This window comes from Hylobates moloch, unplaced genomic scaffold (assembly GCF_009828535.3).
Source record: "Hylobates moloch isolate HMO894 unplaced genomic scaffold, HMol_V3 SCAFFOLD_14, whole genome shotgun sequence".
In the NCBI taxonomy this organism is placed as follows: Eukaryota; Metazoa; Chordata; class Mammalia; order Primates; family Hylobatidae; genus Hylobates; species Hylobates moloch.
Genome location: NW_026652289.1, coordinates 58,581,685 through 58,599,637, shown reverse-complemented (window position 1 = coordinate 58,599,637; position 17,953 = coordinate 58,581,685). Strand labels below are relative to the sequence as shown.

The 17,953-nt window shown below is 50.8% G+C and overlaps 1 protein-coding gene across 17 annotated transcripts in view; it reads right to left on the bottom strand.

Annotated features, from left to right (window-relative positions):
* TLE3 (TLE family member 3, transcriptional corepressor) overlaps nucleotides 1–17,953 on the bottom strand; it is a 49,595-nt gene that overhangs the window by 13,896 nt on the left and 17,746 nt on the right. For 7 of the 17 annotated variants that reach the window (XM_032174354.2, XM_032174356.2, XM_032174355.2 and 4 more), the window contains 4 exons: nucleotides 14,373–14,435; nucleotides 12,759–12,863; nucleotides 4,232–4,436; nucleotides 2,677–2,693 (listed from right to left, as the gene is read on the bottom strand). In XM_032174354.2, coding sequence (XP_032030245.1) covers nucleotides 2,677–2,693; nucleotides 4,232–4,436; nucleotides 12,759–12,863; nucleotides 14,373–14,435 — 390 coding nt within the window. The remainder of the gene's footprint in view (nucleotides 1–2,676; nucleotides 2,694–4,231; nucleotides 4,437–12,758; nucleotides 12,864–14,372; nucleotides 14,436–17,953) is intronic. The other 10 variants (XM_032174358.2, XM_032174361.2, XM_032174360.2 and 7 more) reach the window with 3 other exon arrangements.

Here is a 17,953-nt window from a genome sequence, read left to right as displayed (position 1 = left end):
AGCTGCCCTGTGTCAGCCCTGGTGCTGCAGGCCAGGAGTGGCAGACTGAATGAGGCACAATCCCTGCCCTCCAGGAGCTCATGGTCCAGCTATGATGGAGCTGGAAGAAAAGGACAGGCCATCCCGGGTCCCAGTCCCCATGCAACACAGGAGGTCACATGGAGACCCAGAGGGACATCTGTTCAGAAGAGATGAGCATCAGAAGGCAAGTGGAATGAGGCTTCCCTTCTCCACTTCCCAGAGGCCAAGGGTGGCTCAGGGGCAAGGGCCACTTGGAGGGAACGGGGCTGAGCGGTATTCGGTGGGAATAGTGCGGCAACCAGCCTCAGAACTTAATTTCCTTTCCTAAGCCGGGTTCTGGGCAGCCCTACCCTGCCAAGTTTCTGCCTGAGGCAAATTAAAATGGCAAAGTTATCAAGCCTTGAAGAAAACATGGAGGTTATAATGGAACTGCAGCTCAACCTTCCCCACAGCCGTGCAGGAGCGGTGGTGATGCGCGCACAGCCGCAATTCAATTAGCTGCTGCAATCGCCGGCAGAAAAATCACCGTCATTTCATTTCATTTCCTCTGATGGTGGTGGCCACCCTGTGCTAAGCAGAAATGCTTCCAGCCCCTCGCACTGGCTGCCCCTTGCAGGCAGGCGGGCAGGGGAGGGGGCGTGCGGCTGCTCGTGTTTCTCCTTGCGACCCGGTGCTCAGCTCGGGAGAACAGCGAGCTCTTTCTTCTCATGCAGTCAGGCTGAAAACCCTCGCCGCTACCGGAGAGTCATGTCAGGCATTTAGCGGCATCGATCCAGCCCGCCTCTGGCTGGCAGGCGGCCAAAAAACTAAGTATTTTTTATTGCTTCGGCTAGGCAAGGAAATATGAATGAAGCTACCACTAATTGGACTCCAGACTAACCCCTTCTGGGACAGCTTCCAGCCTGTCCCCCCATCCCCCCTCCCACTCTGACACAGCCTTGTCCTTCCTGCCGTAGGCCTCATCTGTTGACAACCTGGTTTCCAAAGCCTGATTATTTCAGTCTACACCGCCCCTGACACCATCACCACGCCACATGCCATGCGCACAGCCTCGGCCCTGAACTGCCCACTGCTGCCTCTGCCCAGCATCTTGATTCATTCCCATTGGAGTTTCCTGAGGCCCATGTGTGCCATGCATGGACCTCAGCGAGCACGGTAAACAGCCCAGCTCTTGCGGGTTCCCGGGGGGGGTCTTTTAGCAGAAAACTTTCACAGATGGGGCACAACGCCAGAAGCCAATAGGGATGAGGATGAGGTAAAGACTCATGCTCTTTAGAGAGTGCTGGGCTTCCCACTCCCCCTCCGATTCCACTGAAGTGGGTCCCTGCTAGCCAGATAATCTGGATCCTCAGTCAGGTTATAACGGGTCTTCCTAAACAAAGCTGAGAGGTTGGTCAAGCGGGAATTATTCCCATGGATGGATAAGGAAACTGAGGCTCAGAGAGGCCAAGAGAACTACACAGGGTCTCATAAAGCTGGGAGCAGACCTCAGCCTTAAAATGTCCAATCCAGGCCCCCTCCTATCTAGGCAAACTGCTTCTCTGAAAATGGCATGTTAGAGGATCAGTACTGTGGCAGCGAACATGGATTTTCAGCTTCAATGACTCTTCTCTTAGGTACCTAGCCATTCCTCAGCCCAAATGTGGTCCTGGATTTCTGAGCATGTAGGCGGGGCAAGAGGCAAAAGACGCCAGCCTCACTGTTAATGGGAGGTTTAAAAAGTCAGCCTGGGTTGGGGGAGGGCCAGGAAGGGAAGGAGGGTTGGATTGGAGAGAGCTGCGCAAGGAAGCTGCTGTCTAGATGGTTAGTTAACTGCCTGACCTTCCAAGTCCTACTTAACACGAGGTAATAACCAAAGCCATCCTAACAGATTAGATGGCCCCAGATACAAGGACGGCGATGAGGAATAAAATAGCTTTGCTAATCGCTGGAGGATTTTTTTTATCCAGACTCCACTGCGCTTATTCAGAAGGCTTATTCACTTGAAACAGAACCTCGGAGCCTCAGTGTGATCAGAAAGATTTACAACAAATCTCAGGGCTGGCAGACACGCAGGCGGCCTGGCCTTAATGCTCGCCTGCTAGCACTTTCTTAAATCGAGTGAAAGATCATACAGGAGGCATCCTAGCAGGGGGGGTAAGTAAAAACCTTGGCCCTGAACATGGGACACCTCGGTACTTAGCCCTGGGTTTAGCCCAGAGACTCCACAAAGCCCCTCGCAATGGAAGATCCAGGGCTGGTCAGCTGACCTCTCAAAGTATCACCTCTCATATGAAAGGGAGTTAGAGCTCATTTAGCCCAAGCTCGTCATTTGACAAATCACGGACCTAAAGCCTGGAGAGATGAAGGGCTTCCACAATTGAAGGTCACTCTCAACAGGTGACGACAGCAGCTCCCATTTTATGACAGTAACTACCCCTCACCCAACCACTGGCTCTGGACTAAGACATCAGCACTGAAGCCAGGACTCCCAGCTCAGCAAGAGTAAACAAACAACAAAATTCCCAGTTACAACCCACAGAGCAGAACCGGGAACCCGGAAGCAAGCTTTGGACACCAACCGACTGGTCTCAGGCCCGCGATTCTGGGAGCCCCGAGTCCCACCTCCTCCCAGCACCCAAACACCCCTCCAGGTTCCAGAGTGCCAACACTTACCGCACTGGATTCTCTCTCTTTGGGGAAAGAAGGCCAGGATAGGAGGAAGGTCAGGCACCCCAAGACAAAAAGACAAAAAAAAAGGAAAAAGGTCAGTCTAAGTCCAGCTGGCTTTTGTGATTTGCTAGTGCACTGGTTTTAAAATGGGCAGAAGGCCTGGATTGCTGTCTCTGTGGATCAGCCAAGGCAGGGCCATTAGGTGGCGTTTCTCGGTTTGGAAATTCGCCACCCAAATTCCAATGCTGCCCCCACCCCTCCAGTCCCCAGGGTGGGCAGGGGAGGCCCAGTCCCCAGGGTGGGGAGGGTAGGCCTTTGACCCAGTTCTCCCTGTCATGCCAGAGGGCACCAAGTTTACTCTTTAGCAGACTAGGGGTCTTAAGATCACAAGCTTGAGAAGGATCATGCCATATAAAATACCAGCAGGACCTGGAGTTAAGAACTTTATTGTTTAAAAAAAAAAAAAGGAATTTAGGAGTGGTTTCTTTAATTTTGTTTTTGAAATTAACACCATTCTCTGATTCTTTGTCAGGATGCCCCTAAAAGCTGAAGCCTCTGATAATTTGCCCAGCTAAGCACTAGCTCCCCAGTTCTCCTGTCTGCTATGGACAGGCCCCTCTTCCTCTGCCAAAAGGACCATCCCACTGTAAGACAAAAATTGTAGCCTCCAGTTCCCGGGACCAGCTACCACCCTGTGGCCTGGGCCAAGGCAGGATGGTGACATTCCAGGTCGCTAGTGCTCAGAAGGTGTTGGCTACGTGCCCCAGTCAATACCGTATCTAAGGGCAGAGTGCATTTGGCACCAATTTTTGAAAAGGGCCTCCTAGGGAGCCAGGCCTTTCTCTTTCCTGATCCAATGAACCCCTCCTGCGGCCAAGCTTGGTGCAACTTCCTGGGTCCTCAAGGTAGGGGCTGCAGAGAGGGTCAGGGAACAAGTTCTGACTCCAAGTCAATGTGATCTCTTGCTGGGGTGTGCACTACCCCCACTTACAGGCAGCCAGCTAACAAACCTTTGCCTGAGCACTGACTGTGCACCTTTCCCAGGTTTCTGCATCGGTGAGACATAGATGTAAGGAAAACACCCAAGAGCTTGGCCCTGTCCTAGGGAGCTAATGATCGTGGTGAGCACAAGACATTTTCCAGGGGTAGGATGGAAGACGACAGTAACAAGGACTTAGCCTTGGCATACCAACTCTTCAACTCTTATGGGAACTTGAAAAAGCCCCTAGTCTGACCAGGAAGGCATCCTGAAGGGGTGGACTGGGGCTGGTCCCTGAAGGACAGGCAAGGGTGTTGTGGGAAAATGGGAGGGGGCTCCAGATGAACAGACAGGGTCTTCAGGACAGAGAATACCAGGTCCACACCAAGGAGTAGGAAAAGGTGCGTGGGATTGGATGGCGCTGGCTTCCACGCGCCAGGTATTCAACAGATGGCTCCAAATCCTTGGTAACTCCTGGTCCTAGGGCGACAGCACTTGCTGGGTCCACTCACTGTGAGGCCTATGAGCGCCCATGCCCAGCCCTGCCCCGCCCCACCCTCTGCCCCAGCCCAGCCGCACCTCTGTGATCGAGTTCATGGTGGTTCTTCTCATCCTTCACCGTCAGATGGGCCTGGCTGCCCAGGGCACCCAGTGCCAGCAGCCCAGAACTGCTCCCTGTCACTGGGGGGATTCCTGGAGGCTGGAGACCTGACGGGTGGGGTGGCAACTGGACCGGGGGGCCGTGTGTGGCATGCGAGAGGTGCTGCGCCTGGAGCTGCTGCTGCTGCAATGAAGTCGGTGGTGAGTACAGCTGAGCTGGGGAGGGCAGGGGAGGTGTGGCCACCTCAGGAGGGAGGGAGGGAGTGGCTCTTCCCATTCCTCTTGCTCCTTCATTGGGTGGGTGGCAGGGGGAAGCACCCCCAAAACCTTTGCCCCCAGCTCAGTCCACATGAATGTCTCGCTGAAGGAAGTCTGTTAATAGACTGTAATGTAAAGATTCATGTCTTCAAGCACCCCCAACCCCCTGCACCCCAGTTTCACGAAGAATTTCTCAATGTTTGTTTCCAAGCCTGAGATAAATAATGCATGCATTTAAAAAACCACAAAGTCATGGGGTTCCCTCTGAGTAGAGAGGGATCCATTTTTAAGCTCACAGCCCTGGCAGTGTTTGCTCATGCGTACATGCCTTCAGCATTAGCTGCCAGCACCTTCCACCCTGAGGCTGGACTCTAGGGAAGGCTCCTTATTTCTTAGGAACTCCAAGCCTGCCCTACAGAGCAGGGGGCAGGGCAGGTCATCACAGCAAAGGCCCCAGAGCCAGATGAGCTGGGGGCCAATGGAATGAGTGCTAAAGTCACCGGACATCAGTGGTGGAGAACGGGGTAACTGGAAGAGTGGAGGCTTTGGAACTAGACAGACCAGGATTGAAATCCCAACTCTGGCACTTTCTAGCTATGTGGCCTGGGGCAGGTTACTTCAAGGCCTGGAGCCTCAAATTTCCTTATCTGTAAAGGGGGAAAGCAGCAGACCCCAGAGGATTATTGTAAGATAATGTCTGCAGCAGCTCATGGCACACAGCTACTAAGCCTCATGGCAGTAGCTAACATTTACAAAGAGTTTAAAATGGATTCCTGAACCCTTCTAAAAACTTGCCATGCAGCAAGTCAGTATTATCAACAACAACAATGCAATTCTCCCTGTCTCCTCCCTAGTCAAGGATTCCGCTGCCCTGGCTCCAGAGGCCCAACTTCCCCACTCAACACTAGCCTCAGGGGCTTGGGCTTCTCTTTCCTCTCCCTTCGCCCCACCCAACTTCTTCTCCACTACTGCAAGAGAAGTTAGGTATGCTGGTATCCACCTATGCACACATCTTTTTTCTCAACTAGTGCAAGAGAAGAAAACTAACATTTACTGAATGCCTGAATGAATGCCTGGGCACCTTCCAACCACCTGGCAAGGGAGGGGTTGTGGCCATTTAATAGATGCTTAGGGGGCTGGAGTAGGTAGCTAGTAATTGGCCAAATCCCACCACTAGTAAATCTGTCAACCACTAGCCCTCATCCAAAGAATGTTCATTCCTAAGAAGATCCCCAAAGCAAAAGGGGTTGGTGGGGAGTGCCATACAGAATACATCTGAGAAGCTTCCAGATCTCACACCTTACTAAGGGAGCTCGCCTGTCAATATGAGATAGTTTTCTGGCAACTGCGAACAGATAACAGAACACAGTGAAGGCCCATGGCTCCGGCAGGAGGAGGCAGTAAGCATTTCAGGTTATGGATAAAGGGCCCTACTCTCCCCCAGCTAGGCTGCAAACTGCCCACCTGGCCTCATCCCAAACTTAACGGCAGCCACAGTAGCCATGGCACTCCTGGCCCCAGAGGGCTCCCTTTGTCAGTTCTGGGTGAAAGGCTGGCACTGCAGCCGTCGCTCAAAGCTGTCAGAGCATTTCTGTGATGTCTGTTGCTAGGCAGTTCATGGGCACTGTCCCAGGGTGGTCTGACCCCACATCTGCACTGAGACACTATGGCAGACACAAAGCTATGGGGGCCCCTGGAGCCAGCATCACAGAGTCCAGTGCGGAGATCCAACCCCTCCCAGCTAAGAAACTCCAGCTCCTCTAGGATGGGAGCTTACTCTGTGCTCCTCCACTTTTTCTTTGTTAAGAAAATGTAATTTTTTATATCTTATTACAAAACTAATACATGCTCATTTTAAGAAAATACTAAAAATAAGTAGATGTTAAAAAGTTTTTTTAATTACCCTTCAATCCTACCCTTGGAAGATTCTACTGTTAAACCTGCCTAGGTTTTTCTTTATGAAAATCTACACATTTCAAATGTATTTATATAGAAATGGACTCTTGTGAACCATACTGCTATACAGCTTGATTTTAATTTAGCAATGTTCTGAAGAAATTTTCTTGTCCTTTTTAATGGCTACCTAGTATTCCCTGGTGTGGTTGGACAATACAACTTTATCTGGATACCTGGTTTTAAAACGAGTCTCCAGTAGGGCTCCTTTGTTTAGACAAATTGTTGGTAGGCCCGTTAATTCTGCTGGTGATAACTATTTAGTAAGATCCCAGAAAGCAAGGGCTGAGGTATTTAATCCGCATTTTATAGTGCAGAGCCAATAAGATCCCTTGAGGAAGAGACAAAGAAGAGGAGGGGAAGGAAGGCTTCAAAGAAGTAGCTTTGCTGCCTGCAGACACAGCTAACTCCTCTCACGAACAAGTCTGTTTCTAGAGAAAATGTGCACTGAACATTTGTACCCAAGGAAAGATGGAGTTGATAGCTCCACGCACCCCGAGTCTTATCTTACCAGGAAAGGTCTCTTCTCCTACCCAACCTTCCAGGCTCAGCTTTGCCCAGTTCAAAGGCCATCTCCTCTGAATGCCCTCCCACCTCAGGTCAGAATGGATTTCTCTGTTCTAAGAGCTCTAATGGCACAGACAATGGAGCCAGGCAGAATAAGGCGGACTTCCAGCTCTATCCTTTATCAGCTGTGAGTCCTTGGACAAGTCAGCCGACCTCTCTGTGTTGTGCCAGGATCGCATGTGTGAGTACAGGTAAAAATGGAGCAGGTGCTCAATCTTAGCAAACAGACAGATCCCAGGTGTAAACCGTTTCTTTTGCCTTTGTGCACTGCTTGGCAACCTGTGAGTTCCAGAAACACAGACTGTGTCTTCTCCATCCTAGCACCTCTAACAGTGCCTGGCATGTTTGCTCAGTACATGTCTTCTGGGTAAATTAGTGAAAATTTTGGAAAAGGTATATGAAGAGGCTGAGAAATGGTGTCCACAAGTGCCAACTGCCTCCCAGCTCCACGCCTTCCTTCCAAGGCCCAATTAGATGCAGCTAGAACAGTTAGTTGGGACAGGAAGCATCAATGGGGTCATGAGGTGTCCTGCTTGCCCAAAACATGAACCAGTGAACCAACGTCAGAAACTTGGAACAAAGGCAGCAGCGGCTGTTTGGCAGACAGTGGCTTTCAAAGCTGTTAAGCTTCCAAGGCTGAGAGGCTGGTTTTCTGCCTTAGTGTTGTCAGGTAGGAGCGTCCTCTTTGCAAAAGAGAAAAGGAATCTCCCATGCAAAACTGAAGCGTTCCTCATCTCTGAGTGCAAGAGCAACCTGCTGCAAAGAGCCAGAAACTCCCTCGAGGTCTCCTTGGGGTGGTTCGAAGGCACAGCGAGGACTGGTCCAGCAGACTCTGGGAAGCAGGGACAGAAGAGCCAACCTCCAAGGCTCCTTCCTCAGTGCAAGAGCAGACGCCAGGGCTTGTCGGACGGAGGGTCCGCTAACAACAATCTTGGGTACAACAGAGAGTGAAACGAAGATTTTTCCCTGACAGGTCTGGGGGCCAGCGGGCAAGGCCCCACCTGACCCCCGTCCCTATCACAGCTCAGCACCTCCGCAGGCAGGCGGGCACAGCTATCCTCAGGCTGTATTCCTATCCCCTGCAACACGTCTGCTGGCTTCAGAGCACAATGTGCTCAAACACAGTGATGTCTGAGTGGGAGGCTGATACTGTTTTCAACTGAGTAGCTTTCCCCATGGCAGAGAAATGGAATCAATTCCACAATCAGAGACCGCCTGTCTCCAGCTTATATCCTTCCTTCCAATATGGGAACTTCTCCATCCACAATATGAAAGGAAGTCAATAATTCCCTCTTGCATCCCTAACCCCAAAGAGGGGCTAGGAGCCTGGAACCGAGCCCATGCATGGGCGTTCACTTTTCCCTCCTTGAACATGTCCTGCCAGAGCACAAACAGGTCAACGAACATGTACTCCACACAAGTGATAAGCGCCCGTGGCCTGGCTCAGAAGGTGCGGTTACTTCCAGAAGAGGTTGAAGGGAAGATCTTGCTTGCAGAGTATGTGTAATTGGATTATGCACATCGCGCCTTAGGCCTTCACTAGGTGATTTAATGCTGCGTTTCTCAGGTTCATGATTTGGGTTGAACTTAGAGAAGTTGTCTAAGCATTTCCAGAGCCAAGACCTGCCAAGGGCTCCCACCAGAGGAGTCAAAGACAGGCTCCTGACTGCGTAAAATGAATACTTCCTGCCCTCCAAGGACAGCGAGAACAGCTCCAGGCCTCCGACTGCTCCTTCTCTTTCACATCACTCAGTGGGCACCATAGCTCCACACGCATTGAGCTTCTGGGGTTGGTAATAGCTTTTAGTGCTCACAACAACCCTTGTGATCCCCACTTCAGAGATGGCGAACAGGCTCGGGAGGCTGAACGGCTTCATGAAGCCAGCAGCAACCAGAGCCCAGACTCAAATTCAGCATTACCTCCCTCCACCACGACTGCCTGGCTGAAAGACGGATCCTAAGGCACATTCTCTTGGCCATCCTTTCCCCTCATACAAAATTCAGTCAACTGAATGCAGCTCATCCACATCCTGGAGTGAATGCCTTAGGTATGGCTTCAAAATATCCTGTGTATTTTGTGACAAGCTACAACATCCCTCTTCCTCTCTTCGCTCCCACTTAAAAAAAAAAAAAAAAAAAAATCAAGTCAATGCTCTGTGACATCTCCCCTACTGTTACTTTCCAAGGGAATGAAGACCAAATTGTCAGTAGGTAAGCAGATGAGACCTCCTCCACTTTCCAGTCCAAAGATCTTGGGCCACGATACAGCAATGTAAAAAGAGGGTTCCAGAAATGGGTGATACATCAGCTCACAGGGTCTTAAATCTGCTTGGGAAATATAAATGCTGCCTTCTGCAAGTTGCTGACCAAGTGTCAAATTTCCCTCCTCGTGCTCAGGAATCTTGTCCTTCTAAAGCCCCTCCTGTTAATTTGATCCAAGAAGCACGTAACAGAAACAGGGCTACTGTAACCAAGTCTTGCCAGGCCCCAGCTAGAAGAGAGACAATCTTCCACCTCTCTTCCCTCGGTGGACGCTTGAGTTCCCTGTGGTCCAGCAGGGGAGTGGGGAGGCTTGGCTCGGCTCGAGAGCCTGGTTCCCTCTATCTGTCTTTCCTTCCCCTTTTCACACACACCACCCTGACCTTGGATCCTGCCCTTTCTCACCAGGAAGAAAGACCCTAGGAATACTCTAATCCTCATGATAAATATGCCACTGGCTACCTCCCTGCCCATGCCAGAGGTATCTGATTTCTCTTTGAGTTGAGCTGAGCCATGACCTCAGAATCTTTCAACTCCATGAGCAAGAAAGCCACTAAACAAGTAGGGCAGATGGAGAAACTGAGGCCTGGAGGAACAAAGTGACTTGCCCAAAACCCTCCTCTAAGTCCAAGACCAGGGTGCCAGGTTGTGTCTCCTTCCGGAGCAGCAAATCCAACAGTGCAGTGGGGGTAGCCACTGGAAGCTGTCAAGAGCCTCCTGGGACCCTCTCTCTCCTGCCCTTTCCTGCTGGGGCCAGGATGCCCGCCCTTTTGTTCAGCCCGTGGCTCTGCATCCCCTGTTATCCTTCTTCACCTGGCTTCCCAGAGGCGGTTCAGCTGCAGCTCGCTCTCTGCTCTCCTCGAGGAGGAGATAAAGAACGCCCTGACTAGATCAGCGGCCTCCTTCACTGGAGTGCAGTCAAGCACAGCTTCCCAGCACGAGCACGCCTCGGCTGTCCGTAATTCCTGCCTTGTGAGGCTCTGTCAGGCGCAGTGATTAGACGGCTGCCTGCTTAATGACAGGGCGATGGCTGCATTCACTCAGAGCTGGAGAAGCAATTACCTTGAAAATGGGGGTCACAGGCCCCACTCGTTGGCTTTAATTGAATTCCAATGTCTGCCTCGAGCTGCCTCGACCTAACTTGTAGCTTCCTAAATACTACTTAAAGGAAGTACAGCTAATCCAAGCGGTGCTTCTCCCCCAATTTTACTCCTTTCTTAAAACTTAAAAAAAATTATTTTCATAAGAGGATTTTAATTCCAAAGAGGGAGGCAGAGGGGGAGAGGGGACCCTGCTGTGGCCACCGCAGGGGTAGGAGGAATTGGCCTGGAAACCTCAAGAAGATGGTTGAAAGGGGATGCGGTGAGGAGCTGGAAGAGGAGAAATGTCAGAAAACAGAATTCACAAGGTATGTCCCACCCCTGCAGCCCCCTGCTACCACTAGCAGAACCACCACCAAGCTGAGAGCTGGTCACTGAGACAGATGACACAGGCCACCCTCCAGGGCTGCACCGGGCCCAGGGGAAGAGCCCTGGGCTGGGAGTCAGCCACCTGGGCCTCTGGCCTGGCTTTGCTCCTCAACATCATTATCACTTCCCCTCTCTGTAAAACAAGGGCATTGAGCTAGATCAGAGGTTCTTAACCAAGGGCTATTTTGCCTCCTATGAATATCTGGCAACGTCTAGAGATGTTTTGGGGTGTCACGAGTGTCGGGGTATTATTGACATCTAGTGGCTACAGGCCAAGGACGCTGCTGAACATCTCACAATGCACAGGATGGCAAAGAATGATCTGGCCCCAAATTTCAACAGTGTCAAGGTTGATGATCCCTGGGCTAGATGATCTCTGATGATACTTCAAACATTAAAATATCATGATATCCCCTCTTGGGGTACTGCCTTCCAGCACTGAACACTTCTTCACGTTCCAGTTTCAAGACTCCTCTCTGCCCATTCCACATAGTAGGCCAGGATTCAAACCAGACCAATGCTTGCATCCCCCACCCGCCCAAGCAGCAGTGAGAAGTGTCCCTATGGGCTCAGCCCAGAAGGACAAACCCACTGGGATGCCTTCACCAAATGACTCTGCAACCATCTCGGGTCCTGACGGCGTGATGGAAGGGCCGGTGTCCGTAAGTGTCATTCTGTGATTCCAGCCTCCCAGCATTCCTGGTAGGAGTCAGGAGTGCCCAAAGAGATGAGCCGGTGTACATTCTCCCTTTACGGATACAGGAACTGAGGCCCAAGGAAGAGAAGGGACTTGCCAAAGGTCACGTGGGGGAAGAACCATGACTAAAACACAGACCTCCAGGTTTCTGCCCCAGGCAGAAAAGTGAAGAGTCATCATGTATCCCACCAAGCAGAGGAAAATCCTGGGGCCTTCAGTTCCACCTTGAAATAGTGACTCCCATGAGAACAGAAAGAGGAAAGAAAACCAACCAGGTTCCCAGAATGTTGGAGTTGAATCAGTCTACTGCTTCCCAAGCCTAACTACACTTCAGAATGATCTAGAAATCGTTAGGAACACCTATTTCCAGTCCCATCCCCAGACCTATGGAAAAGACCTCTGGGACAAGTACCCCTGAATCTGTACTGTCCAGAAGCTCCTCCGTGGACTGGGAAGCAGTGATCCCATCCACCCCCTTCATTTCAGAGATGAAAGGTGGACAGGTACACCCCAAGGGTAAGAGCCTTGCCCAAAGTCACACTAAAAATACTCTTCTTCCTCAGGTCCTTATCTTAAATGTCACTAGCCTCACACCAAAGCAGCAAGCAGGAGACAGATGCCACTTGAACCTAAGAAATGCATTAAAGATACAAGCCAGGTAGACCCAGCTTCCCCTTTCCACTAAGGGGCCAGTCTGAAAGTGGGCCTCACAGAGCACTCTTGGGTATGTCTTCCTGTGTAAAGGGGAGACGGGACTTCTAGAAAGTCAGGAAAACCAGTCTTGGCTCCCCAGCTGGAGTTCACAAGCGTACATGATGAATGCTCAGCCAGGCAGCTTCGCGCATGGGACAGCAAGACGTAAACCCAAATTCCACAGCACGATGCACATCAACAGTACAGCAGAGACTGTTCTGATCCCAGGCGGTCAAAGAAGGGCAGACTTGTGCCAGGGAAGAGGCAGACAGGCCCCGGGGTAAGTGTGAGGAGGTGGCCAGGTACTGGCCAGTTGGCCTGGCCTTGAAGGTGACCCTAGGTCCCCACCCTCCTCAATGGCAAGGACACCAAAAGCCAGTGGAAGATGAGGCAGATGGCTGAAGAGGTGGATTTGAGGTATGTCTGGCTCCCCTTTAGTTGAGGACTAGGAGGCAACTGGGAGCCAAGGGGGAAACAGCCCTACATGGGTCCAAGCCCTCGGGGTGCTTGTAGAAGCCGGAGCCCTGGGGCCGCCATTCTTTGAGGCCAGCTAAGGTCAGGGTCAATCTCTGGTTATGATAAATGAGAGGAATAAAAGGGCTATACACACGGTAAGAGGTAGATTGGGGAGTCCACGTACCCCGATGATGGCGTTCAGCTCCGTCATGGTGACCTGCTTGGCGCGCTCCACTGCCTGCGCCACCTGCTGCTGGTGCTGGAGGGAAGAAGGGTGTGCGTTAGATGCAGCCATTCTCCTGGGCAGAGGAGGTGACGGGCTATGCAGCACTGGCAGGGCCTCTCGGAGACGCCCAGAGCAGACAGAGGAGCCCCACTGAACAGGCACAGGACACAAGTAGGGGGGGAGGGTGACAGGCCATTTTACTTTCTCTTTTAGACCTTTTTCAATGAGCATGTATTAGTTTTGTAACTGAAACTTCGTTTTAAGTTCTAAAATAAAGATGCATGCCAAAAGATGGCTATTAGTCAACCACACACACACAAATTTTTCCATGCAATTTGCATATGAGCTGGATATCAGATGATATTACAGGATGATTATTAATTCTCTAAACATGGTAACAATACTGTAATCATGAAGGATGGTATCCATTTTTAGGAGATGCAGTTATAGTAGTTAGTGGTGAATTGTCAGGATACCTGCAATTTACAGTCAAGGGATTTGGGGAAAAAGTATGTCTACATATACCTTATCCATACCTGTCTAAATAGAGAGAAAACAAAGTATGTTTCCAGATAAACAGATACAGAAAGAAAAAGTGGTAAAATGAACCCTAATGTAAACTACGGACTTTGGGTGATGATGTGTCAATGCAGATTCATCAGTTTCAACAAATGTACCACTCTGGTGAGGATGTTGATAGTGGGGAGGATACGGGAAATCTCTGTGAACCTAAAACTGCTCTTAAAAAAATAAAGTCTATTTTAAAAAGTGGTTGCATTAATTCCCTTTGGCCTTGAGGTAGTACCAGCCACATACACAGCTTTCTCTCCTACTGGGCTGCAAACTCCGAGGGCATTGCCATATCTGATTCTTATACATTAATTCAATCATTTACTGGTCACCATTCTGTGTCCGAGACCCAGGAGTCCATGAGGGAGCTGACATGGTCCCAGCCACTGAGTGGGAGTAGAGGGCAGGGCCTGCCCTGCCTGGAGTGAAATCAGAGGAAAGAAACAGAGCCCACTAAAGTCGGCCGGTCTGTCTGGTCGGCACCAGGGGGCTTCTTTGCAGGCATTTATCTCAAATCACCCACTGGTCCAGCCGCTGTCCCAAATGGAGGTCCCTTGGAAGGTAGGCTTAGAAGGTGACATGACTACCTGGTCATGCTCCCAGCAAGGGCACTCTGTACCAGGAACTGAGGTCCCCTTTGGGCTGGGGATGCTAGTTTGGATGGGAAAGAGGCACCCACTGCCCACTGATGGTTAGGTCGCATACCAGAACCCCCATCTCTGGACTCCGGCGATGGCAGAGAAACAATTCTATCAGAAGAAGGAGCAAATGGTCCCTCTGGTATGGCCCCCTGCCTCCAGACTAGCTGGAGAAGGCTCTGGAAATCTCCAGGTTGTCAGCTCAGTCAGTATGAATGGACAGGGGCTGAGGCTGGGGCTGGGGCTGGGGCTGGGGCTCAGGCTCCAGTGAGACCCCACCAGCCACTGGGCTGATTTGGAAAGAAAAGGAAGAAATAATAAAAGAAGGTCTTACCTCTTGTGACAGGAAAGGCATGATCTGTGCTAAAATTGTGTTCAGTCTCTTCGCAATCTCTGTCTGCAAAGGCAAGGAGACCACATGAAGCTCAGGCAAATAAATCAAGTCACTGAAATGTCACAGACAAGTGGAAATGCAAACTCCCCCCAAACCACAGCCCCTCTCCATGGGGCTCCATCCTTTCTGCCCTCAGTCAGCCTCCTGCCAGGAGGCTCTAGCTAAATCCACAGCATGAAGAAATCTCTTTCAGCTCCCTCGCAGCCAGGCTGCCTACATTTGAGGGAGCTCCAATTTCCATCAGAGGTGGTCCACATGTCTGCTTCAGAATATAGTTTGCATCCTCTGGATGGAATCCCTAATTAAAGCAAAACGAAATAAAAATCACCCCCAACAACCCAGCAAAACCCATTGTAAGAGTGAAACACAGTTTAGTGAGAGAGGAATTGCTCTGCCCACTGGTGCCCAGTGCCAACAGGACACGAGCTCTCAGATAAATGGGACAAAGCTGATAAGTGGTCCTATGCGGCAAAGGGTTCCCTGGGACTAGCCTCTCCCTCACCAAGATCAATCCCTCCCCCATATATATGCTACCAGGCTAAAATCCTACCATTAAGCCTTCTTTCTTTCTTTTTTTTTTCCCATTGAGACAGGGTCTCACTGTCACCCAGGCTGGTGTGCAGTGGTATGATTTTGGCTCACTGCAGCCTCGACTTCCTGGGCTCAGGTGATTTTCTCCTGCCTCAGCCTCCCAAATATCTGGGACTACAGGTGCACCGCCATGCCCAGCTAATTTTTGTATTTTTGTAGACTGGGTTTCGCCACATTGTCCAGGCTGGTTTCAAACCCCTGGGCTCAAGTGATCTGCCCACCTTGGTCTCCCAAAGGGCTGGGACTACAGACATGGGCCGCCATGCCCAGCCAACACTTCATTTTTTAGGATATAGCATTGCCTTGTCTAAGAAGCTGTTCAGAGATGTAATTCATTAGATCCCTAATCCCTCACAGAATTCAATCTTAGAAAGGTAGATCAATTCTCTGCCTCATCTCCCAACACCCTAGAAAAGACCGCATTTAGAAAGTCAACAGTTTCCACCAGCATCCTATGTAAACTTTAGATCTCAGATCAAGAGTGGTGCTATAAGGGTTAACTGAGTCCAGATAGAAAGGCCTAGAACCACTGACAGACGACTCTCAGAATTGCTTTTCTTATCTCATTCTGAATCCTGAGCCTGCTAGGACTGAGGTCCCAAAGCTGGCTTCAAAGCTTTCATCAGCACATAGCAATCTTTCAGAGACAAAACCATGACAACAGCCTTTAAAAATCTGTGATCATCTGCATGTCAAATGATTCTGGATGAGAAATCCTTGTGCACTTAAAATAAAAACAATCTGAAGGCGCATAAATAGACCCTGGACCTCGGGAGAATTCCTGGGGCTAACACCCTCCACCCCCTCCACCCTTGGCCACTAAAGAGCCTTATGGGTTTTTGCAGGCCTGTGTTATGGGCTGCCAGCCATGGTGGCAGGGCTCACCAACCTACGGAGCCTGTCCGCTACAGTGGGGGTTCCTGGCGGGGAGAGGATCAGGAATCACTGCTGTCAGCTTTCTGCCTAGAACACTCTAGCTCCTCAGGAACAGAGTCAGTGTTTCCCAGCCAGCACCACTGTTGGCATTTGGGGAGAGATAATTCCTGTTATGAAGGACTGTCACTCATATCCCAGGCCAACTGTGTCAACAATGGCCCCCACTTCCAAACTGCCCAGCTCAGACCCACTGGGACTCCACATTGACACATGCGTGGGGCACTCTAGCCAGGACACCATACATCAGGGTTTCTCAAACACCATGCTATTGACATCTGAGGCCAGATAATTCACTGCTGTGTGGAGCCCGTTCTGTGCACTGTAGGGCTTTTAATAGCATCCCTGGCTTCTCCACCCACTAGACACCTGTCATTCATACTCTAAGGAACCCAGGAGAATTACTAAATAATCATTATATAAATTATTAATCTAGTTAAGTGGGAAGAGCTCTCCCAAACAGAGTCCTTCTTCACTCTGCGTATTTTTTCCTTGCCTAAATCAACTGATAGTAGGAATGGGGAATGAAGCAAAAAGTCCGGGTTGGATAGGGCAGGAGTTCTAGAAACAAGCATAGGCTGCACCTCACTCCAAACCTGCACAGTAACAAGTTCGCTCACCTTTGAGTTCATGCACCAAATAAGAATAGAAAGATATGCAAAAACAAAAAGCAAACAAAAATAAACAAAAGGAACCAACCTTACTGTTTAGGAAGCTCACAGGTCCTAGGCCTGTTATCTTAAACAACGATAGAGCAGTGCCTGGCACACAGTAGGTGCTCCATAAATGTTTGGCCCAAAGAATAGTATCACTGGCATCTCTGCATTTATTGAGACTTCATATGGCAGTGACCCCTGGCTGTGGATCTGGGCCTGCCCCAGCACGGGCGGCATCTGTGGGAGGGGCCATGGTGGATGGAGTGTTGACATACGCTTGGTGGCCAGTGGCCCAAGCCATTCACCAACGGGGTGGGGTGGCACCCCCAAGCCAGGCCAATCGCAAGCCACCTAGACGGGTCTCTGGCCACTGCTCCTCCCCACGGCCAGGAAGACGGGGGCAAGGTCAGAACATCCTCAGTCACTGTGGCCTCCTCAGCAACTATTAACTCTCACAGTCTCTGGGAGAGCAGGGGGGCAGGGTGATTATAAAAGGGTTCTGGCTATGGCCTCCTTCCACTGGCAAACAGGCCAAGGGTCAGGGTCTTGGGAGTTGACAAAAAAGAAAAGTAGCTGACCTTGCCCTTCCCCACACCCTTCAGCAAACATGTGGCCAAAGGCTTCCCACAGACAGGATCTTCCCATAGGGCTGGTCTGGAGCCCAGCTCGCTCTGGTTATGAGGACAAGGGATCTCCCAGGATTATGTAGCCATCCGGGCCACCAGGTGACCACAGCTGGGTGGCTCAGGGCAAGTTCTCTCTCATTCTTACCCCTCCACCCTCCTAAAGTAGTTCCCGCCTCACAACACCACAAACAAGCATCAACTGAGGGCTATCGCAACAATGCCACACAGATACAGAACCTTCCACAAGCCTGAGGTAGTGGCATTCAGGCTGTCTTTCCTGAGGCCCACGTTCCATGAAGAGAGGCCTCTCTGCATGGCAGGAAGGACTCTGGCACGTCACAAGACAGGACTGTGTAGGGTTGAGGCAGGCAGAGGGGAGGCGCTGGGCTTACGTTGGGAGAACCTCCTGGTTCACGGTAAAAGTTCTCCCAACGTAAACCCAGCCCCTCCCCTGGGAAAGGGATGTGAAGCAAGCACATCCCATCCCTCCCAGCTGTCACTGTGCCATCATCTGCTAGTACCCTCCTGGGGTCTCCCCACAAAGTGGAAGCAGGGATTGGGCCTCTTCCATCTCTACAAAGGCTGCCCAACCCTGAGAATGGGCTGCGTGCACTCTGCAGAATCAGAGCATGAACAGGAAAGCTGTTTGCTCAACATTTTAAAGAATGTTTATTTTTTGGAGGGTGGCGCTTGGGGGAGGGGAAGTTCCTGGAAA